Source organism: Hippopotamus amphibius, chromosome 4, assembly GCF_030028045.1.
Source record: "Hippopotamus amphibius kiboko isolate mHipAmp2 chromosome 4, mHipAmp2.hap2, whole genome shotgun sequence".
Classification (NCBI taxonomy): Eukaryota; Metazoa; Chordata; class Mammalia; order Artiodactyla; family Hippopotamidae; genus Hippopotamus; species Hippopotamus amphibius.
Genome location: NC_080189.1, coordinates 30,309,812 through 30,331,885, shown reverse-complemented (window position 1 = coordinate 30,331,885; position 22,074 = coordinate 30,309,812). Strand labels below are relative to the sequence as shown.

Genomic DNA, 22,074 nt, shown 5'->3' with positions numbered 1-22,074 from the left:
CCTATGACAAAATATTTCATAATATTGAAGCTTAACATTCCTGAAATAAATTGTATGTGCTAGTGATATAGCACATAATACTGCTAGATTTTTAATGTTCCTAGATTCAATTTACAATAACATTTTGGGAGGATTTTTTATGTTTCTATTTTGACAAATCAAAATTGAAATCACTCTTTTTCCGTAGTTTTGTCAGCTTTTAGAATTCAATTATCAGGGTGATACTGGCTTATAGAGGAATTGGGAAACTTATTATCTTTTATTATTTCCTGAAAAATAGTTTTCAAAGGAAACCAATTGAATTAAGTATTGGGCCAATCGTTGGCATGGGTGTGTAGGAGTCAGTCTTATATAGCATAATAGAAGCCTTGGCTCTGTAGGAGCCATTGGGCTGGCCCTCAGACGCTGGGGGAGACCTCATCATCCCATCTTCCTTTCTCAGAGATCTTTAAATCTTAGTGATTTAAAAATAGAAAAATATTATCAACCTTTCCACTGTGATCTGGCAAAATATTGACACTACTCCCAAGTGGGAGCTGCATGCTTCAGCAATTCACTGGAAATAGGTATTTTTGTATATCCTTTTTATGAATCACGTTCAAGATTGCTGTAAGCATCTACATGAGCATTATCCAACATTCATAATGCAACATCAAATGCAACCCTGAAATCACACAAAACATTAAAATAATTTTTAAGGAATATAACTTTTTTGCATTGGGATGAATCTTTTTCTGTTTTTCGTGTAAGCATGCAGATCATCAAGCAATTGCAAAAGCCAGAACTTAACATTATATAAACAAAATTAACCTTATTTTGGCTTCAGAACACTGGAATAATATTTTTTAAGGGTTGACTGTAATATTTATGCTGAAGTGTTTCCTTGAGTAAACTTCCTTAAGAATGTTCACTAATCTTGCTATAGGTGAATACAGACCGCCTCCAAAATGGACAAAACCTTCAGAAAAACATTGGTGTGCCTCTGCAGCCTATCAGATTTAAAGTTATCACATAACAAGAGGTGGAAGGAGCGGCACATAATAGAAAGTTACAATGTTGGGACCTGGAATATTAACCAGTGGTTAACTGCAGACTGAGCTGTAAATTATGATCCATAGGGATTCCTCACCACAACCCGCTGATTTCACTGAACTCCTTAAGAGTCACTTCATCTGAAAGCCTGATCATGAAAAGCCAACCCTCCCATAGTTACAGAAAAACAATTCATTTCTTTGGGGTTAGCAGGGTATAACTGGCTTTAAAACACATTACTGTTACATTTTTCTTCAAAATGGGAACAGCAGCAGTGTTTTTATGATTATAAAGTAATGCACATTCATTACAGTAAAATTAAAAAGTCAAGAAGACCAAAAAGTTACAAAGAATACATTTTAAATTACCTATAATTCCTCCACCCCAAGATCACTGCTCTTAACCTTTTGGTGTAGATCGTTACAGAATTTCTATTCAAACTACTCTTCTAAAATGATTCAGGCTCACTGGCAACATAACTAAAAATACCTACCTTCAAAATAGATCACATGCTACTTTTTTCAAATATTCTGTGTTGTTGGAACTGTTTTCATTGCATTCTTTTACATGGGATCAAAAAATATATACCTAAATCATTACATGGCCCTCAAAAGAATGTTAAAAATCCAGGTGCTAGTGTTGCTTTCATTAGTCATCAATAATAAATAATAATATGTGCATATTGACTGAAAATAGTCTTACAATTGCATCAATATGATAAAATTAAAGATTTGCTATTCATTTGTAAACACACCCCAAACATTTTTGCCAATACTTTCTCTTTTCCCTACTTCTCAACCCTCCCCTTCTCCAGTCTTTCTTGGTCCCTGCATCGTTTTCTCTGACATTTGGTGCTAACTTCCTGACATATATTAGTCCAGTGATAAAGCTAACAATTATGGGACTTCACCAGAGCAACGTTTCATATGCTGTACAAATAGACAATACATGTGACCTCTTTGTTTATATATATGTGTGTGTGTTGATATTCGTAAAATATCCATGAAGAGAATCCCAAAGAAACTATAATATGTGTTGCCTCTGCGGAGGGAATTGAGTGACTGGGAGTGAGGAGCAGAGGTGGGGAGGAAACTTTTTATTATATACTCTTTTATGCTTTGTAAATGTTTATACTACCTATTCAAAACAATTTTAAGATAAAAATATATCTACATATGTACAAGCATTTATAAAATCATTAGCTTTATAGAGCATAGGCTGCTTCTTCAGATTCCATAACTTACTAAGTGCCCAGAGAAATGAAACCACTGACTGTAAGCATGTCAGCTTATGGGTGTGTAATGTAAAAATATTTTCTCTTTTTTCTGAAAATAGTTTTAGTTATGATTCTGTAAAAGGATGCCATGACAAGCTGAGAGTACCATGTTTGAATCAGTGACTCAGCAAAGGCATGTCAGTGTCCTTTATATGTTAGCATCTGGCCTAAATACACACACACACATATACACACGCAACAGTGTGGTAGAGACACCACCTGAGACTACTCCTTGGTTGCATTAGAGACAGCTGCCCTAAGGTAAGGAAAGTGACAGAAATTCTAGTTTCAACCTTGGTCCTTTTTGAAAGATAAGTTACACTGGGTTTTGGTCATATCAATCATATTCATGCCCTTTGCGCAACATCTGTGTGCTAGAGATGCTGTTCAAGTTTGTGAGTTAGTTTGCCTGCTCTTTGCAGGATTCAAATGTCCTTGATTCTGCCTCACTATTTTTTTTTTTCTTTTTGCTCTTTATTTGCAGGTAGTGAAATCAAAGTTATCTAAAGAATATCACTTTCTTAAAATGAAACGATCAAGAAATCATATTGTGGGAAAATATTTCAGCAATCAAAGCAAACTACAACAACAACAGAAAGACTCTGTAACAAATGTTCAATCACCATATCATGTCAGAGGTCCAGTTAATCAGGTTTGCTCTGAAATTCTTCTCAGCAGGATGTGTGCCAGTGAAGGAACTGTGTAGACTCTGCAGAAGGACTGAACTTGAAATTGGATACAAGCCACTCACCCAGACGATGATCTAGGAGCCAAATCCTATGCATCGTGTGTATTTTGGTTCCATCGCCCACACTCAGGCATGCTGGCACATACATACACACTGATGCACACTTAGCTAAAAAAGTTATAACACTTTTTTTGACAGCTTTATAAAGTCAGGATGTGCACTTGGATGTTAGTTGGTTTCAAGATGAAAGACAGAACTAGAAAAAAGATGACCTGAAGTATAATCATAAACTAAATCCACTGTGGGCCAGGTATTGCATTGTGACAATAAAGAGAAATATAGACATTTGAAACATGGGGATAAAGATGATGCTCTTGAGTATTGCATTGTCATCTTTATTGGTCCCTTAATACTGAAAAGGGGAAAAAGGAATTACATTCCACCTGCAAGTGGGGATTGCCATGTGCCCTTGCACAAGAAAATGTGGTGTTGATGAGGGTTTAGGCTTCGTGTATCTAATGCTTGTGAAAACTGTTTCTTCCCAGATTTTTTAAATCCTATAACTGAAAGGAAAAGAATAGTAATGCTCCTCCAGGGAATTCTAAGAGATTCTATGAAAGAGATAGGAAGTGTAATATTTTACAGTTAAAACACCAATATATTTAACTTTGCATTCTTTGTACGTTTCATAAACATTCCCTCCTAGCCTGTCCATGAACTTGGATGGGTAATTGCAGTCTAAGTTGATTAAACATGTACTTTTAAAGTGAGAAACAAAATACAGTTCCTCATGGGTTACTTTGTTATGTTTCATTTAAGATATTACTTAAGAAAGCTTTTGTTTGCTATTAGAGCCCTATATAATTTAAGATTGCAATTATATTTTATGTAAATATTTTGCAAAGGATTAAGCATTCTCAAATGCAGAGGCATTTATTTCCAGAAAGCAATTGTGTATGTCCATAAATACTACTATGTTACTAGTAACCATATTTTGATTTTCCTGAGCAACTGTATCTAACCCAAATTTAGAATAGATATAATTATTTTTTTTATAAAGCTGTGACATACGTGTAAAGCATATAGAATCCTAGTATTGAGAACTTTCTTTTCTGTATTTTAAGTTTAAGATAGTAAAATCTTTTATTGTACAAACTCTGTTGTGAGATAACATCTCACAGTTACAGTGGCTCTTAAAGGATTATTTTTCTTTTGGGGAAAAAAAGCTGAGAGGGTTAATTCACTACTTAGCTGAAATTGTCAAATGTACAAATACCTCAATTTCATTACTATGCCAAAAAGAAACTATTTTGATTGATCAATTCCTTAGTATGAATACCCACCTCCTTTAAATACTCTATTTTTATATGTATTTTTGTATGAAATTAAATATGAATTTATATTTAATGGTCTTAAATTATATCTAAGCACAAATATCACTTGTTATAAACAATACATACCTGCATCTGACAGATGATATTTTTTTTTAAAAGAATGGTACAGAATTAACTTTTAAAATGTAAGATTTTCTAGTATCTGCAGCTATATGCAAGCATCATTTTTAGGTTGTCAATGGTTTTTAATGGTATAAAATGTTGCCAATTCATTCTCCATCCTGTTTTAATGTACAGTACTACATATTCTGTAACAGATTTATAGTCAGTGGACATTTCTTGTAATTTACTGTCCACCTAACTGTAATACACTCCTGACTGAGGTTAGCTTTGCATTTACCTCTTCACCATTGAAATAATGATGGATTTTAGAAGCAACTGTAGTAACACAATTAATAAATGTCTTACTAGTAATAGTCTGTGTTCAGAGAGTATATTTTATTTTCCTTTTTACTGGAGATATATACCATATAGTCAGTGACCCCTTGGCAAAGATATCATCCTGTGGATTCAACTACTAAAGTGTGGTTTAATAAGATAAGATACACTTCCTTCCAACCCTGATATTCTCTTAATTTTGATCAAATGAACTCCCTGCTGTACAACAACCAAAGCTTTTGAACAGAGCACAGTGACCAGTTTTGCTTATAAGGCACTTAAACACTAGGAATTATTTTAATTACTCCTTAATTGAAAAAACTGCATTTTATTTACCTTGGGGAAATAAACGTGTGTGTATGTGTGTGCACGTGTATGTGTGTGTGCTTAACAAGTTCATAATTTGAATGAGAAAAAATAGAGTCGGCATTGTCGGCATTTTAACATATCTTTCGATGTAAAAGTTAAAGGAAGTGAATTATTTTTGGTAAGAATTGATTAGTATCCAATCTAAACTAAACTAAACTAAAGAAAACATTTATACTATTAAAAGTCAAGAATAACTGCATAAGCATTTCCAAGCATCCCTGTTGACAGTGTGTGTGTGTGCGCGCGCGCGCGCGCGCGCGCCTTTAAAGGCACAGTACACTATTTGCCGGCCATCGAAGTAGGCAAAGAGGATCACATAGGGACACATGAAAAAGAAGTTTCACCATCAGCTTTACACTTGGGTCATTTAATCTTCTTCATGTAGTTGCCTCTGTATTGCAGTCTTCTCCACAGAACAATTCTCACTTAGAAAGCACTGGAAAAAAATCACTGATTCTTGAGGTGAAAATAGTTCTGGTAATGTTTATGGGGGAAAATAATGCTTTTCTGCCTCTGAAGTTTCTTCTTTTAGTTCCATTTCACTGAAGGAATTTCAAAAAGAAATACAGAAATTGGTAAAAAAAAAAAAAATTATGTAACCCAATAAGAGTTATTTCAAAGCCATAGTGCTTTGGCATGTCAGGAGGGAGGCGAAGAGGAGTGGTAGATGTCTAATACACTAATAAGTTAAGAGCTTAGCAAGATGATCAGGATTATGATCTTATTAAATATTATTTTATGGGCTCCTTAATTTGAGCAAATACTGAAAGAATCATCAGTATCTAAAATTTTTCTCTGTGCGTAAAAAGAAAGTCAAAATGTCATCAAAATCAGTGGCTAGGATTATTGTATTTAAAATGAACAAACAAGACTTTGAGTAAGTTTATATGGGCTGATAACTTCAAAAACATGTATCCAAGTACAAAATGATACTTCACTACAGCAGATTCTGCCATTTTGACTGGATCAAGGAGTAATTTCCAATACTGCTGTAGTTTTTTTTTTAATATGTATTTAAAGTTCAAATGATTTTGACCGCTCTTTGAAACTAAGGCATTTTAATAGATCACTTTAACTTAAGGAGATGAACCAGAAGTTGTCAGAAACCCCGAAGACCTACTAAAGACAGCAGGATACTGCTGGTCCCTACAAACTAGATTTTGCATTTGGCACAGCTTCCAAGATTTCATACTGTCCAAGAACCTTTTATCATGTTTTTATTGCTGCAGTAACTGCTATTATCAACTTCCATATTTCTTTTACGGTTCAGTCACTTGGTGTAGGGGGCTGTAGAACTCATTTTTTCTAACTGATTCAGACCGTGCAGTCCCCTCCTAAAATCGTGCTCCATTTGTTTTCTTTGCATTCATTGAAATATAAAGAATTTGTTTTATAGCTCTATTAAATGTTGGATCACTATGCTTTAACACACTCAATACTCAATCAAAATATTAATTCTTAAAACTTATCAAGAGTATTTATAATTTGTAAGTCTATGTGCAGTGTAAATAAAGATAATGACTTAAACCCAACTAACGGTAAGAACAAAATTAAAGCAGCCACTTTTAGAAAAAGCACTAGAAAAAGATTCCCACAGGATCATCATATTTAGGTAGATTTGGTTTTGAATTTGATTTACGCTGACTGACATTTTCTCCCAAGTCCATAGCACTCTCTGCAAAGAACTGTTTTCACTTAGTTTTTAAAAGTCTTTTATCCAACTCTTTGTGTAATATAACTTGGGGCGGGGGGTGAATTGCATTTTAGATTAGGTTATGAGGAGACATTTAATATATCTAACCAAGTTATTTTCATAAGAAATTTATGTAGCTTCATATTATTATTTTTATTACATGGAAAAGTAATTCCTATAAAAATCATTAAAATGTTTAGATTTTTTTTAAAAGCAAAGTAATTGCGATAGATTATAGGTACGTCAGAATTCAGAAACAACATGGTGTCATAAGTATAAAATGTATTCAACTGATTCTCAATTTCATAGTGATTTTTCTTATTTTATGGTTGGCTGGTGAAATATATCAATTTGATGCAGCTTTTAGTGCTAGGGTAAATGATTTAATGCTGATGGTATGTGATTTATTTATATATTTTGTTCAATTGTACTTCCATTTTTTTAAAATAAAATCTGTTCAAAATCTATAGATTAAAAATCTCAGTATCTGGCATTGAGGTCAACATTTTGATTGTTTTTACAATCTATAATTTAATTTTTTATTTGGTCTATAATTTGCTTGCTTTTAAAATTAAGGTATGAATTTGAATATCAGGAAAAAAATTTAAGAATCTTAAAATAAAATGGCATATGTTTTAACATATATTCAATCATATATTCATTACTCTCCACTTCCATATAAGAGGTTGTTTGGACTCCTGTAGATATTCTTACATTAATAGCTGAAGGTTTGAGATTCAGGACTCTTGATGTCCCTTTGCAGTAACTACAAGGAGATGAGAGAATGGCACAGAAATACCAACATGGAAGCCAGTGTGGCTTATGTTAATACATTAGGCCCATCACCATCAGAACCAGTTGGAAAGACGGAATACAGCAGAGGAGAGCACCTCTTCCCGCACTGGGTTCTGGGAGGGATAAAAATTATGAGCATCTTCTCCAGCTGTCTTTGACAGTTCCCAGACCTCTCTTCAAACCTCTTAACATGCAAGTCACTTTGGAGGGTCTCATCTTAAGGAAAAAATAATAATTTTCAAACTTTATTGGACCAAAAATTATAACTTAGATTATCCAAATAGCAGCTGAATGTGCCTTTAATGATAGCTTCTTATTTATAATCAGGAAAAATAGAAAGTGACCTCTAGCCACCAACATAGTATATCCTCTGGAGCACTTGAAATAGCAATCCATTTTTCACTTTATTTTTTTTCACCCTGGGGATCATTCACCCTACTGCTTGTCCTTGGCTTTGCCTTTGAAATGGAACGTGTACAGTATTTTCCACATGCATTTAATATGTAATACAAGATACATTTTAAAACTTAGATTTTTACTCTCTCCTCCTTGCCTTAATTACATGTAACATGAAGCTTATGTTTTAATGGGCATGAGCTCTCCAGTTTTACAGTATCATAAAACGAGTTTATGAGCCTTTTGTTAAAACTCGGTGCCTATGTCATTGGCAGGGCATGAAATTATTTGCAGCTACTTCTTCTACTTATAAGATAAAATTTGGTCTGAATTAAGAATCACACAGGGGGAAATTGAAACAATGCCTTTGTAGCCTCAAATGAGTTTAGTCATCAAATGACACAGATTTAGGTTCACCAGTTTCCACCACATGTGCATACCCCCGGGGAAAACCTGGTCTCTGCACATACTTGTCTCTAAAGAGTCCCCATTTCAATGTTCACGTTAGTTATGCAAAATCAATGGCATGTTTTTAAAAGGGTGTGGATACAACCTTAGCACAAGTTATTCCTGCCAAGAACAGGAATCATTTCAATAGGATGGAGTTTCCAGGGCCATGTTATTGGTAAACACCCGGAACTCTCTTGGCCACTTACCCTATAAATAAATGGAAATCTTCCATGAATTATTTATGGATTCTGAGATGCGGCTGATACAGACATTATATCTCAGGTTTCTATTTCCCAGAAGGATGGGCAGTCTTAAGTGGGTGATTGGCCTGAGTGGTGTTTTTCTCTTTCCTGGGGTCATCAGAAGCCTTTGAAGTACTGAGTTGTTGGAAGTCAATTTCTCTTCCAATGGAAGCTTCCCTGGGCAGCATCTTCAGTAAACTGTTATCAATTACAGTGAAAATAAATGCCTTCCCTTTACCACTGAGCATGAACTTGTTATCCCGCCTCTGCAGACATGAAAGCACAAACTTGGAGGCCAAAACCAAGCCCTGGTTTGTGTCTGGGCAGAGCGTGTGTGTCAAATAAGGGATACAGAAACAGGAATTCGGGATTATTTTAAACAAAAGCTCTCACTGAAAAAAAATACACATACACACATGTGTGTAAATACGTGTGTCTTTGTGTGCCTACACATACCCACAAAATAAAATAGTCGAGAGGTATCAAATCATCTTATAGCCACTGTATTTGTTTCCTTAAAACATTCCTCTTATTTTTGATTTATAGTGCTGTGGAAAACTTTTAGAATTAAGAGTTTCTCCATCTCTGGGGGCCTCAGCCAGGTGCTCGCCTGGACACGCAGGGAACGTGGCTGGAGGCCTCTGCAAGGCAGAGGCGGGAGGGGCGTGCGAGGGGCGGGGTCTGGCAGATGCTTCTCTAGGGAGGTGACAAGTGACACAACTACCAGAAACCATTAGCGTGAGAAGATGCTAGGAAAGGCTGGACTCCACTCAGATGATAAAGAGAACCTGGATAAAGAAAGGACTGGGCAGCTCTGTGCCCTGTTGAAAGTCAGAATGGATCACTAGGGCTCCTTTGGGGGTGGGGGCGTTACTCTTAGTTGAGACGCTGCGATGCGCTGTGCCTCTTCGCCTCCGCTCTCCTCGCCACCTCCCAGCTTTCCGTGAGGGGTGGGGTGGGGGGACAGGCGGGGATGTGCGGGGGCTCTGATCACGCGGGGTCTTCCTGCCGGCCAAGGCTGACGTGGCCGAGGAGCGAGAGGGCGGCTTAACTGAGTTCTGTGCGCTGCGGTGAGGGCACCGGTCCATGGAAGGCACTGGGCAGGATCACAGTTGCACAGCTCGTTAGGTTAAAGCGGAACGGCCTCCCCCAGGTCGAACTTTTCCCCATTTTGTTACTTCCGCGGTCCCTGGATCCAGCCCTGTCGTTGTCATTGCACTACCACATTACATAATAATTATCTATAATCCCCAATTTTTATCCCCCCCCCCCCCACTAACCTGAGCCCCTCAAGGCCTTTTACTTATGTTTCTACCATATAATTGCTAACGCAGAGTCGGAGCTCAGCATATATTTTCCTCTCATACTCCTTTCTCTGCTTACTGCCTCTCAGCTTAAATGCCATCTCCTCTAGGAATCTTCCTCTGGCTCCCCCAATACTCGTCAAAGTGGCCTTTCTTTGTACTTCCTCAGCGCTCTCTGCTTTCCCCCATCCCAACCTTTATCTTTCTTTGTCTGTTTAACAATTTGTACCAAAGGGACTATCACGTCCAGGAGGAAGGAACTGAGTTTTCTGTGTGTTTGGGTGCGCTTATTTACTATGTATTTTTTTAAGAACTTTTATTGAGATATAATTGACATACAATAAACATGCCATATGTACATTACTAATATGACAAAAGTATCAAATTGTACACTTTAAATATTTACTATTTATTTTTAACTGTTTTATTGAGATACAGTTTACATAGCATAAAATTCGCTCATTTCGCGTGTGCAATTCAGTGGTTCTCAGTGTATCTACACGTTTGCGACCATCACCATAATCTAACTTTAGAACATTTTTGTCCCCCCAAAAGGAAATATAGCAGCCGCTCTCTGCCCTTGTGCTTCTCCACCCCTGCCTTAGGCGACCACTGGTCTGCTTTCTGTTTCTATAGATGAACTTGCCCCGAATATTTCCTATCAAGGGAGTCATACAATATGTGTTCTTTTGCAGCTGGCTTCTTTCACTTGGTATTTTAATCTTCGCATTCTCCGTTTAGAAATAAATTGCCTAGCCCAGAAAAGAGATTCAGTGAATTTTTCTAACATGAAAAAATAAATACGCTAACCAACTCCAGCATTTTCTGAAGTTAGAAACTGTGCTCAAAATAGAGCTCGCCCAAGAGGCTTTGACAAAGCATTGTTAGAAATAGCATTATCGCTTCCTAAACCCTTCCTACCAAGTGCCAATTGTTTGTTTGTTCCCATGGGGCCCCTTAGACTGAGGCGAGGCATGGAAGAGGTAGCTGGGGTAGATGTGAGCCACACTTGGGAGCTGCCCGCCTGGGTTCTGGAGAAGCTGTTGGGCGCTCGGGGAGCTGCTGACACCAGGTGCCGGGCCCTACGGCTTGCAGTCTCCCAAGGCCTGAGGTGCTCCTGCCTCCCTCCTCTTTGCTGGACCCCCTCATTGCTCATCTCAGCAGTCACTGATGCTCTTTCTCCCTGCTCTGTCAAAACTGGAAGGGTTTGATGAAATCATGCCCAAGTTTAATGAATAATCAGGCCCTGTCAGACATTTTTAGTTGTGGAATTTCAGATATCAGCTATCCAGAAATGGGGCTGTTGGAAGAAGCGAGGAGCATCACATAACTTATCTCAAAGATTCTGCCATTCCCAAGAACAGAGGAGACAAGAGAGAGACTGTAGGAGATGGCCCCATCCAGAGCTGTCTGCTAACGGGACCGTGGGGTGTGTGGGAAGATGCCCCTTCGGGCATGCATACCAGTGAGTCACGGCTTCTGATCTGTAGAAAGATTTCTATTAACTTTCTTTTTCTACCATACTATTGTCAAATGCAATATTAATGTAGCATCAAAATTTATCATTTTCATGTCATAAATCTTCCTTTAATTTTATACCTAATAAGTGCTTACAGATGCAAATCATGTTTGAATGGAAGGACATAATGGTTAAAAGCAATATTGGCCATATTGTAGTAATTTTGCAAACAGCTGTTTCAAGTTAACATATGTGTATTCCCAGTCTTGTGTATATGAGATACAAGTTAATGTCAACAGTACATTAACAATGCAACTGAATCTAATTATGGAATTGAAAGCGCTATGGGTAGAGAGATCACATTTTCACTGAAAAGCATAAGTAGACATCTGTTTCTGGTGAGTTTCAAATAGGTACTTGCATCTTTTACACTCACCAATTTCATAATTTTTTGCAACAGTGGATTAACTAAAAGATTTGCCTGCATATTTTTTTTCTAAAACTAGACGGCAGATATATTATTCAGCAATTTAATTTTGCAAGTGGCATTATATATGCCTTTAAAATATGACTCTGGGAGGTGTGAAGAGAGCTGTGAATGATACTCTTACTTTTGCACAAACTTGTAACTGGAATTTAGGGCAGAAGGAAAGCTGCCTCGCTTTGTTACCAGATGGCTCCCCACTGCATCCACAATTCTTTATTTTACTAGATTCTTCTGTTGGAAATCCTTTCAATTAGTGAAATCACTTGCATTAACCTTCAGGGTCTCTTAAGATGCTAATATCCTTGGAACGCTGGCGTTGTTAGACATTTCAAGTAGGAGTGAATTAAATTACATTATTTTTCTCCCAGTAGCTGGCTAAACACAGCGCATTGAGTAGATACGAGGAATGGGGCATGATTTTGAAGTTAACCCTGTTGCAAAGAGATTCCTCTGAGAGAAAGGGAAGCCTGAGAAGCTGGGGGCATTGGCTGCCAATGGGCCACCATGCCCAAGTGCCACGCTGTGTGCCAAGTTCACTTCTGAAAGCTGAAATTAAAAATCATTTATCCTTGCGCAATGGACTTGGAATATAGTACCCCTGCGGAACTGCTAAAGGAATTCAAGTATTTCACCTGAAGAGGTGAAGGTTTCAAAGATGGCGTGATCGGGCTATTCCCATTATCTACTGTTGCTTTGCATTTTATCAATTCAGCTTAGTCAGAAGACCCAGCTAGAACCACACGTCTTTCTCCTCTAGCTCTACATTCGCTGGTTTCCACTGCCCAAAGCAATGAAAGATTGTGAATTTTTTTTTTTTTTTTTTTTGCATCGCACTTTTAAGCAGGAGCCCAATGCATCTAAAAGCAGGTCACTTAGACAGCTGCCAAAGATGTAAAGCATTGTTAAAGTGGAGACAATCACTCATTGGCTAAATTGTTGATGGGAATAAAAAATGTGTGTTCATCCTTTATTGCTTAGAGGATTTGAATATCAGCACAATTGGGCTATGATGCCAACTATCTCAAAGATTGCCAGGATGGATTTGTCTGTTCTGATATGCTGCGTCCCAAGTGTTTTATCTATTCTCATGGCTCTGTGCAGGTGCATTTTTCAGACAGAAAATGAGTTACTTAGTCAAGTGTATAACTACAATGGTCCTCTCCTTCTAGAGCTTCCAAACAAACTCCTCCAGCTCATATATATGAGAATATATATTCATGAAGCTTCTAAGACGCGAATGGTCACGGGTAAATAAGGCAGATTAAAGAACACACTGGTGAAAGTCCATGCTTTAAAAAACTTTAAAGGATTTTAAAAATTCGACTAAATATGTCCATTGCCTCCGGTGTCCAGGGGCATGACGTAGTTTAGTGGCCTGAGGGTAAACTACAAAAAACGTCTACCCTTCTGTCTCTTCCACTCAAGTAACTTGTTAAACTAAACAGAGCGTGCTCGACTTTGCAATGTTTACTTTTATGCTGTACTGAAAGACAACCACTGGCCAAAGTTTTCCTGGGGGAACAGGATTCAAACACTTAAACCACCAATTCTTACAGTTCCAGAAAGATCAGCCTTTTTTTTTTTTTTTTTTTGGCTAGCACACCAGTTGGGAAGGTAAGCCAGTTTTGGCCATCCAGCTGCAAGAAGGAAAGAAAACTAAAAAGAGGAAGCAAGAGAACACGAGGAGAATAAGGGACGGGAAGGAATGGGAGCAAGAGGAATTGAGGGGAGAAAGAAAGGGAGTTTAGAAACCTTAAGAAATGCTAGCAGATGTCATTTGGTGTCATGATCATCAGTCAGCCAAAATGGTCTAAAATTTAACCACAAATTCAGCAAGTGGGACTAGAGGCCATGCCACAAACAGGCTACAATGAGTTGTAGTCTCCAGCTGAAAGCTAAAATTTTCAATTATCCAGATGTGTGTTTGGTTTTACAGCCACTAGGTAACTGCATTGCTGACAAAATACAAAGATGCTCTTCATCAGAGAGAGGCTAATTGTAGTCACAAAAGGAAAATGTCTTACTTTATACTAACTAATCTGATTAGTGGTACTTTTGAAACTGCCTTTTGAAAAGGGCTAATCCTTTTCTTAGCTTAGACTTCAGAGTCATAAGAGTTTTCTTGTTTTCAGAATAAACCTAACTATGGTAACTCACTTGCTAATTGTATTTCTTACATTTCCCTGTAATAAAAGTTGCTCTTTATTTTGATTCAAGTGTTTCCAGTGTAGAAACTTAACCCTTTAAGTTATCAAGCTATTTCAGTGAGGATTATATTAGATTTTCTGTACGAGGCTGGTCATGCTAAAACAAGCAAGAAAACCCCGCACTATTTAGACAGTGAATGCTTAGGCCTCTCAAGTTCTCTCCTCTGTCAGACTGAAGAATATTAGCCAATATCATCAAAACAGAGGACTGGAATACTCTTACTTGGGGAACCTGACTAGTCTAAGAGACAGACATAAATAAACTGATATTAAAGAGTCGCTAATAAAATGACTCACTGAGATCACCCTAAAATAAAATCCAAAGTCAATAAGTCCTACCCATATGCTCAGAGCTAACTGGCATTTAAATACTCCACTTGCAATCATGAGCAAAAACAAGAACTACCAATATCTGAGGTAAGCTTCTAAAATGACAGGTAAAGAAAAAGCAAACAGAACAGAGCAATGTGGAAGAAGCAGGGGGAAGAAAATTGCAAAAAATATCATTAATATCCTGTTTTAGACAGAATAATGGGCCCTCAAATATGTCCACATCTCTATTGGTTTTTCAGAGCTGTCATAACAAAATACCACAAACAGAGTGGCTTAAAAACAGCAGAACTTTTTTCTCTCACAGTTTTGGAGGCCAGAAATCTGAAAGAAGATGTTAGCAGGGCTATCGTCCCACTGCAAGCTCTAGGGGAGAACACTTCCTTGTCTCCTCCAGCTTCTGGAGGCCCCAAACGTTCCCTGGGGCGTTGCTCCAAGCTCTGCCTCAGTCTTCCCACAGCCTCCTCCTTTGTCTCTTTATCTGTCTTCTCCTTTGCTGCTCTCATGAAGACTCTGGTCATTGGGTTTAGGACCCACCCAGATTACCCATGATGATATCATTTAAGATTCTGAATGTAATTATATCTGCAAAGACATATAATTCAGAAAAATCCATATAAGATCACATTCACAGGTTCTGGGTGTGAGGCAGTGGACATAACTTTTTTTTTTTTGGCCGGGAGGGGGCGCCACTCAACTCACTATAACATTCCCAGAATCTCCTATTGTGTTACCTTACCTGGCAAAAGAGGGCTTGCAGGTGTCATTAAGGTAAGGATATTGAAGGGGAAAGTTATTCCTGGATTATCCACATGATCCCAACATAATCACCAAAGTCCTGATGAGAGGGAAGCAGGAGGGTCAGTCAGTGAGGGGGTGTGACGGTAGAAGCAGAGGTCAGAGGGATGCGAGGAAGCACCCGAGAGCCAAGCAATCAGGCAGCCTCTAGAAGCTGGAAATGGCGAGGAAACAGATTTCCCCTAGAGTCTTCAGAGGGAACCCAACCCCGCTGACCCGCTGTAGACGGCTGACCTCCAGAACTGTAACATAATAAATACGTGTTATTTTAAGCCACTAAAATTGTGAGCATTTTTACGGCAGTAATAGGAAACTAATACATATACTGAAAATAACGAGAAGACATCACACCCTTAAAATCACAATAGGATATTGTCTACTTTTAAAGCAGAATGTGCAGAGAACATAAAGATCTCTTGGAAATCACACACACACACACACACACACACACATACACATGTATACTAGCAGAAATAAAAAATTCAACAGAAACAAAAAACGATACAGCGGAGAAAAATCTCACAGAAATCAGAGGGAAAAAAGATATGAAAATTAGAACAGAGTAGTGACAAAACTTACAGAACCAGAAAGTTGATCCAAACTCACAAAATACAAGTTCTAGAAAGAAGAAAGAAAATAGAGGAGAGAAAATTGTCAATGAAACTACTTTAAAATGTTTTTTCTACAAAAGCGTGATTTTCACATTGAGATGGCCTACTAAGAGTCTAGAGTAGGTGAAAATGCACTCACATCTAGGTGCACGTCATGAAATTTCCAAATATCATGGAGAAACTAAAGATTTCAAAATATATTAAAGGAAAAAAATTCATATACGAAGGATATGCAGTTAGAGTATATCCCAATGTTTTGATAGTAACAATGGAGAAATGTCTTCAAAATTCTGAAAGAAAATTATCCCTAACCTAGAAGTCAATACTGGTTAAACTTCTGGAATAGGATAAAGCTACTTTAAGATAGGCACGTTCTCATAAATTTTATCTCACCTACACTCTTTCTCGGGAACCTATGGGAATATGTGCCCCTCTAGAACAGAGGCCTAAACCAAAAATGGGAAATACGTAAGATTCAGAAAATGAGGTTTCTACAAAGACACAAGGAAAATGTGATGTCTGGGATGATGGTGAAGCTGATCACAGATGACACTGGGGGCAACCGTTCCAGATTGGGACAGGTCAGGGGACATGGGGAGACACTGTGTCAAAAAGATAAAGTTGATGAAACTTCTGATTCATCTGAGGAAATTTAGAAAATTGGGAGATCTGGGGTTGGATTTGTGATAAAAACATAGAAACCAGGAAAATAGAGATCTTCCCTGGTGGTCCAGTGATTAAGTCTGTGCTTCCACTGTAGGGGTTGCGGGTTCAGTTCCTGGTCAAGGGACTCAGATCCCACGTGCCACAAGACGTAGCAAAAAACAAAGAAACAAAAAAATAAAAACAAAACAAAACAACAACAACAAAAACAGGTAAATGGGGGAAAAGGCAAGTAAAGAACTGGAAAATAATCATAGTACACTATATAGCTTAGCATGAATAACATTATGAGTCACAAAAATATAAAAAACTGACAGCTGATCTAACCACAATTTTGAGATATCCATATTGAGAATATAAAAAAAGGGATACAAAAATACATGAGGGTGAGAGGAATGAAACAAAGCAAATCCCCAAATTTCACAGTGGAAAGTCACAGATAATGCCTAAAATTTTCAAAATTAAGAAGTAATGGTATGATATTTAACAAGTTGGAGCAAAATACCAAAAGAATTCACCTAAAATAGCTGAAAGTTGTTACTTGTGGAGAGAGGTATATGGCAAGTGGGGAAGCAGGAAACTACTGTTTTTCATTACAATACTGAGAGAATTGTTTAATTATGTCTTATATATGATTTTAAAAAACTTGTGATATTGTGAGAATTTTAGTAGAAGGATCATTTTATTTAAGTTGCTTTGCAAAGTTCCATTGATTCACGGTTGTACTCCTTTGATTAGATTACTCCAGGTAGGTACAGTTTAAATATAAGGAAAAGAGGCACAGAAAAATCCAAGAAAGAAAGATTCTAAGAGGCTACTGAATAAAACTGTCAGAAAGATAAACAGTGCTGCCTGAGCTTAATCTTTCTGTTTTCTCCAGCTGTGAAATATATTTATGACTTTCAACTCCTTTCTTTTGTCCGTTTTTGAGTGCCAAGCCAAGACACACCTTAAAGCAAGCAATAAACAAAAATAACCCTCCATCACGTGTTATCAAATGATTTAAATTATCCTGAAAAAATATAGCATATTTCTTTGTATGCAGTCACAAGCAGCTCTAAACATGTTTTGTCTGGTCTGAAAATGTATGCAACTTGTCAACAAATAATTGTGCACAGGAAATGAATCAAAATATTTGTCTAGCATTTTAAAGAACATCTATATGCATCAATATTACAATACAGTTCTCAAATTTAGCCTAGTGATGTGAAGCCTCCTGTTGATTACCTATTTTGTGACTTCTCCTCATCTATCTTTCTAACCTTGTATTGATTACTCTAGACGACCCAACATGCTCTGGGCCACTTGCCTGAGATGACAATGTGTGAGGGATCACGAATTAATTTTACTGTTACCAAAGGAAACCACAAGCAGAAAAATAAACCAAATAATGTGTTCTGAGGATAAATAAGTGGAGGAGGATGACAGGATTCAGGGACTTTATGATTTTTGCTCTTCTGGGTTCCCAGGGCATAGGGGACTAGTGCTGCAATGGGTATCGATGTGCCCTCTACTCACCACTCCTACACTGTTACTGAGCATCACTGCATAGTCTGCCTTTTCTTAGAATACAGTCCACAGCCTTTGTGTCACAGTTATCCTGCCAATAGCTTCCGTGAAGTTTCTTCATCTGCCTGCCCATCTATCTTGAGGGCTTGCCATGCTACGTTTTTTAATAGGTAGCAGACTGATTACCTTCCTCTGTCTGCCCAAGGAAGTGAGGACATCCTTCAACATTTCTGTACTCTCATTTCTTTCTTCTATGGTGAGGAAATCTGTACTCTACTTCCCACCTCATTGGTTACTCTTCCCCTGCAGAGAAAGAGTGGTCAGTCAATTGGTCCCTGTCACCAGTGGGTACCTCCAAAGCACGATGGCCCCACCTGCCCTCTTCATAGGTCTGGACATCCTCGGGTAGAGTGAACTGTCCTCTCCACTTCCTGTGGCCTCCTGCCAGCCTCCTCTCTCAGGTCCCATTTCTCAGCGTGACACTGGGTGGATCTATTGGATCAGCCTTGCTGTCTTCAATTCAGCAGGAAGGAATAGAAAACTTCACTTTGCATAATCTAGCTCGACTAGGAAGCCTTACACTTAATAAACCTGATACTTTGCCCAAACTGGTTCAGTTCTCTGTGTGCATGCTTTATTCATCAGAACCCCTGGGGCAGGGAGGGGAGGGGAGTATCAAGGGGAAGATTCCAGCACTGAACCCCATCCTGGACTGCCAACAATCACTTAAGATTAAGATATGCTGAAGGCCAAATCAGTTCCCGAAGGAAAACTCCTTTCAGCCGAAGCCTTCCATAACTCACTTAACCTGTAAGGCAAATATTAGTTCTCTCCCCAAAACAGCATTAAAAAGTGGCTCCACTATATTTCTCTGGTGCTGGTTTTGTGAGTGTGCCCGGGGGGGTTGCAGACAATACGCTGGTGCTAAAGTAGCAACTGGAATCTTTTACCCGGTCGGCTGGACTCAGGCTCTGCTCTGGCATGTGGCCCAGTATATCAATACTGTGGTTTTCAGCCCATTTTGGAAGCTGCCTGCCTACGCCATGTGACAACCCCAAAAGTTGGTCTGGCACCAGAAGACTTCATCAGATTGCGAACTTGAGAGCCCTCAAGCCGGCTCTTTTCGTATGGATGCCTCCCGTCCCGTAATCACTAACAGAAGGTGAGGGGCTACAGTTGGAACACACCTCACACCTTCTCCGCCGTTCGTGTTTATGTCTCTGAACCCTCGTAAATCTCCTGGGCTCTGAGCACTTGCCGACTCAAGTAAAAGCACCCTCCGGAGGCGACTCCAGGACGAGTTTGAGTTACTAGCAGAGCTCGACAGACGTACCTGGAAAGAGCACGTGGCATGGCTACAGATTTGTCAGAAAGATTTAAGAGTATCCGTTTATTTATTGATTTGAACACGAGCAGAAACTGAAGCTGTGAATACTCTAGACCCAGCCATCTGGTGGTCCCCTTGGAAACTGTGCAGACCACGTGGCCCGTACTAATGCAACATACTAGGTGCAAGTCATGGCAAATTTCCAACTGAAAAGTGGCAAATTAGTAGATGATGTCAATGCTGACAGCTCTCAACTTTATGCTTCATTCATTCCAGTGTCATGCGAGATGCCTTGTCTGTTAAAAGAGCAACCACGCAACCAATATTGAACACCTACTAGGCACTCAGCCTTGTTGTAGGCGTTGGGGGGGTTGTGAAAGAATTCCTCACATTCTTTGATGTGAAGAGGTTTATACGCTAATTGGTGACGTACAATGAAGGCACGTTAAACCGTCAGAAAGCAAAAGTAAGTCAAGTATTTACCAGATGAAGTAGAAATTAGGCAGAGAGGGGCATGACTGTGGTTCACTGGGTAAGGCTTCCCGAAGAAGCGTGACAGGTATGGGTAAAGTAGAAAAGAAAGAAAAAAAATCCTAGGCCTGGAGGCAGTGTTTCTCCAGAAACTGAAATAGAAACTCGCAAGCCCTGCTTGTGGAAAACGGAAGAAAGAAATTGGGCTGCCTAGGGAGAACGAGCTTGAGGAAATAGAGTGAACTTAATCCAAAATGACGGCTATGGAGAAATCCTGAATGAAGGATTTTTAGAAGTCAGACCACAGGGCTTAAAATGTAGGTAGGAGGAAATAAGAAGTCATTAAAGGTTTCAGTCGGGAAAGTGAAAAAAATTAAGGTTAAATTGAAATGTGATTCGCTGCTGTGTGAAGATGAGTAAGCGTCACACGGTGACTGTCCCTTGACCAGACCTAACAAACCCCACTTGAACAGGCCCGCCCGTAATGACAACACTAGCCAGTGGTTAAACGTGTGAACGACAGCCTCGGATACAAAGTTGGTTTCAGCATTTGCTGATTTTTGACTGGCATGCGGTTGACAGCAGGACATTTATTATATCACAACAATTAAACGTATTATGCAGACCAACAGTTAGAATAAGATAGACACCGTCAATTCTTTGTAAAATGCTTTTCCCTCGAAATTTTTTCCCTTAAAGTTTGCTCAACTTTAGTAAAAAAGAAAAAAACAGAGAAAATTTGTTTTTTTCTGTTAGAGACATCCCAGTGATCTCTCCATGAATAGTACTCTTAAAACATTGAGAGTCCAGATTTTTGAAGTAGTTTTCTTGATAACTTACTAAAGTCAATAGTAATTCATTAATTGAGTTGTTTTGTTTTACGGAATTCAGAAAAAAAATTTTGAAAAGGGGTAAGGAGAGATTCAACATTCTCCATGTATTTCGGTTTTGACAAACAGCGACCATTCTTGTTTGTCAAGGATTGTGTTTTACTTATATTCCCTCATTCCGAAAAGATTGCATAATCCGTGCAAATACCACTAGAGATAAACCACTTTCTGTTAACACTTAAAGAGTCTTCTTCAATCTTAATTTCTAGGACAAGTAAACAAAAACAATTTTTTTTTTTTACTTTCACAGTTGTAAAAATGTAAAAAGCAAGACAGCATCCTTCTGCAACTCCTGCCCCTTCTCCTGGTTCTGTCACTGGTGTCTCCTCTGCTGCTCCAAGTCGGGCTTTTCAGGCCACCAAAGGACGGCAGGACATCCAGAATGCCACTCTCCGCCCCCTCCTGAGAGCCAGTGGTCACAAGTCTGTGCTCCGTCCCATACTGGTAGCATCCAGGTGGAATTTAAAATAGAATGGATGAGGACCCAGTTATGCAGAAAGTCACCTCTGGTCTTCTGTTCCATCATGGGAGTTAAGACCAGCTGGGGTGCTTCTGGTATCAGTTTCCAGTACATAAGTCTCTGTGATCTGCAGCAGAAATTCTTACAACAGGGCCCTTAGAAGTTTCGTCCTCTGATGGACTGCCAGAGGCAGAGTCCAAGGCATATCTGTGCAGGCAGACTTTTTGCTGAGTTTCCCAGGGACTGAGAGAAAACTACCAGAAGGCACAGCCTCCCCTGGGTTCTACAGTTAATCATCTACAATTGTCCTGGGTGGGAGGTGGGATTTATTGCTGGCCAGCTACTTATCTTGGTTCAATTGGCGCAGCTGGTCAGAGATGACTGTGGTCAGAGATGCAGTCTCTCAGAAGAGCTTCTTAGATTGAAGTGAATATTTCTTCTGGCTCTCCCTCCTAAATGCCCTTTTCCAGAATGTAGCTCAAAACACCTTACTCCTGCTAGGAAAACAAGTTCAAATACCCTCCTTGTGGGATCAAGAACCTACAGGTGCTTCGGTAACGTGTGCGAACTTGGAGTAACACTGTGCTTTGCTTAACAGCATTAATCAAATTTTAGGTATCTGGGCTCAGATCATGAGATGATATAATTTAAGCTTCCATATTATGAACACTTAATGGTATGATCCTAACAACATTGTTTTAGATATGAGCGCCTGAAGTTTAGAAAGCTCGCACCAAGTTATGTTCTATTGGCCAGTTAATATTTTGTCCTCTCTCCCAATTACAAAATCAAAATAATAGGAAATAAGACTCTTGCTTGCTGCTAAAGAAATAAATGATTTGAAA

At 38.7% G+C, this 22,074-nt stretch overlaps 1 protein-coding gene across 1 annotated transcript in view; it reads left to right on the top strand.

Annotated features, from left to right (window-relative positions):
• The window catches only part of CPED1 (cadherin like and PC-esterase domain containing 1), a 270,311-nt gene extending 265,519 nt beyond the window's left edge, over nt 1–4,792 (top strand). Inside the window, exon 23 of the mRNA XM_057732280.1 lies at nt 2,793–4,792. Within this exon, the coding sequence (XP_057588263.1) occupies nt 2,793–3,014 (222 nt within the window). The 3' untranslated portion in view covers nt 3,015–4,792. The remainder of the gene's footprint in view (nt 1–2,792) is intronic.
• Nucleotides 4,793–22,074: the final 17,282 nt, after the last annotated feature.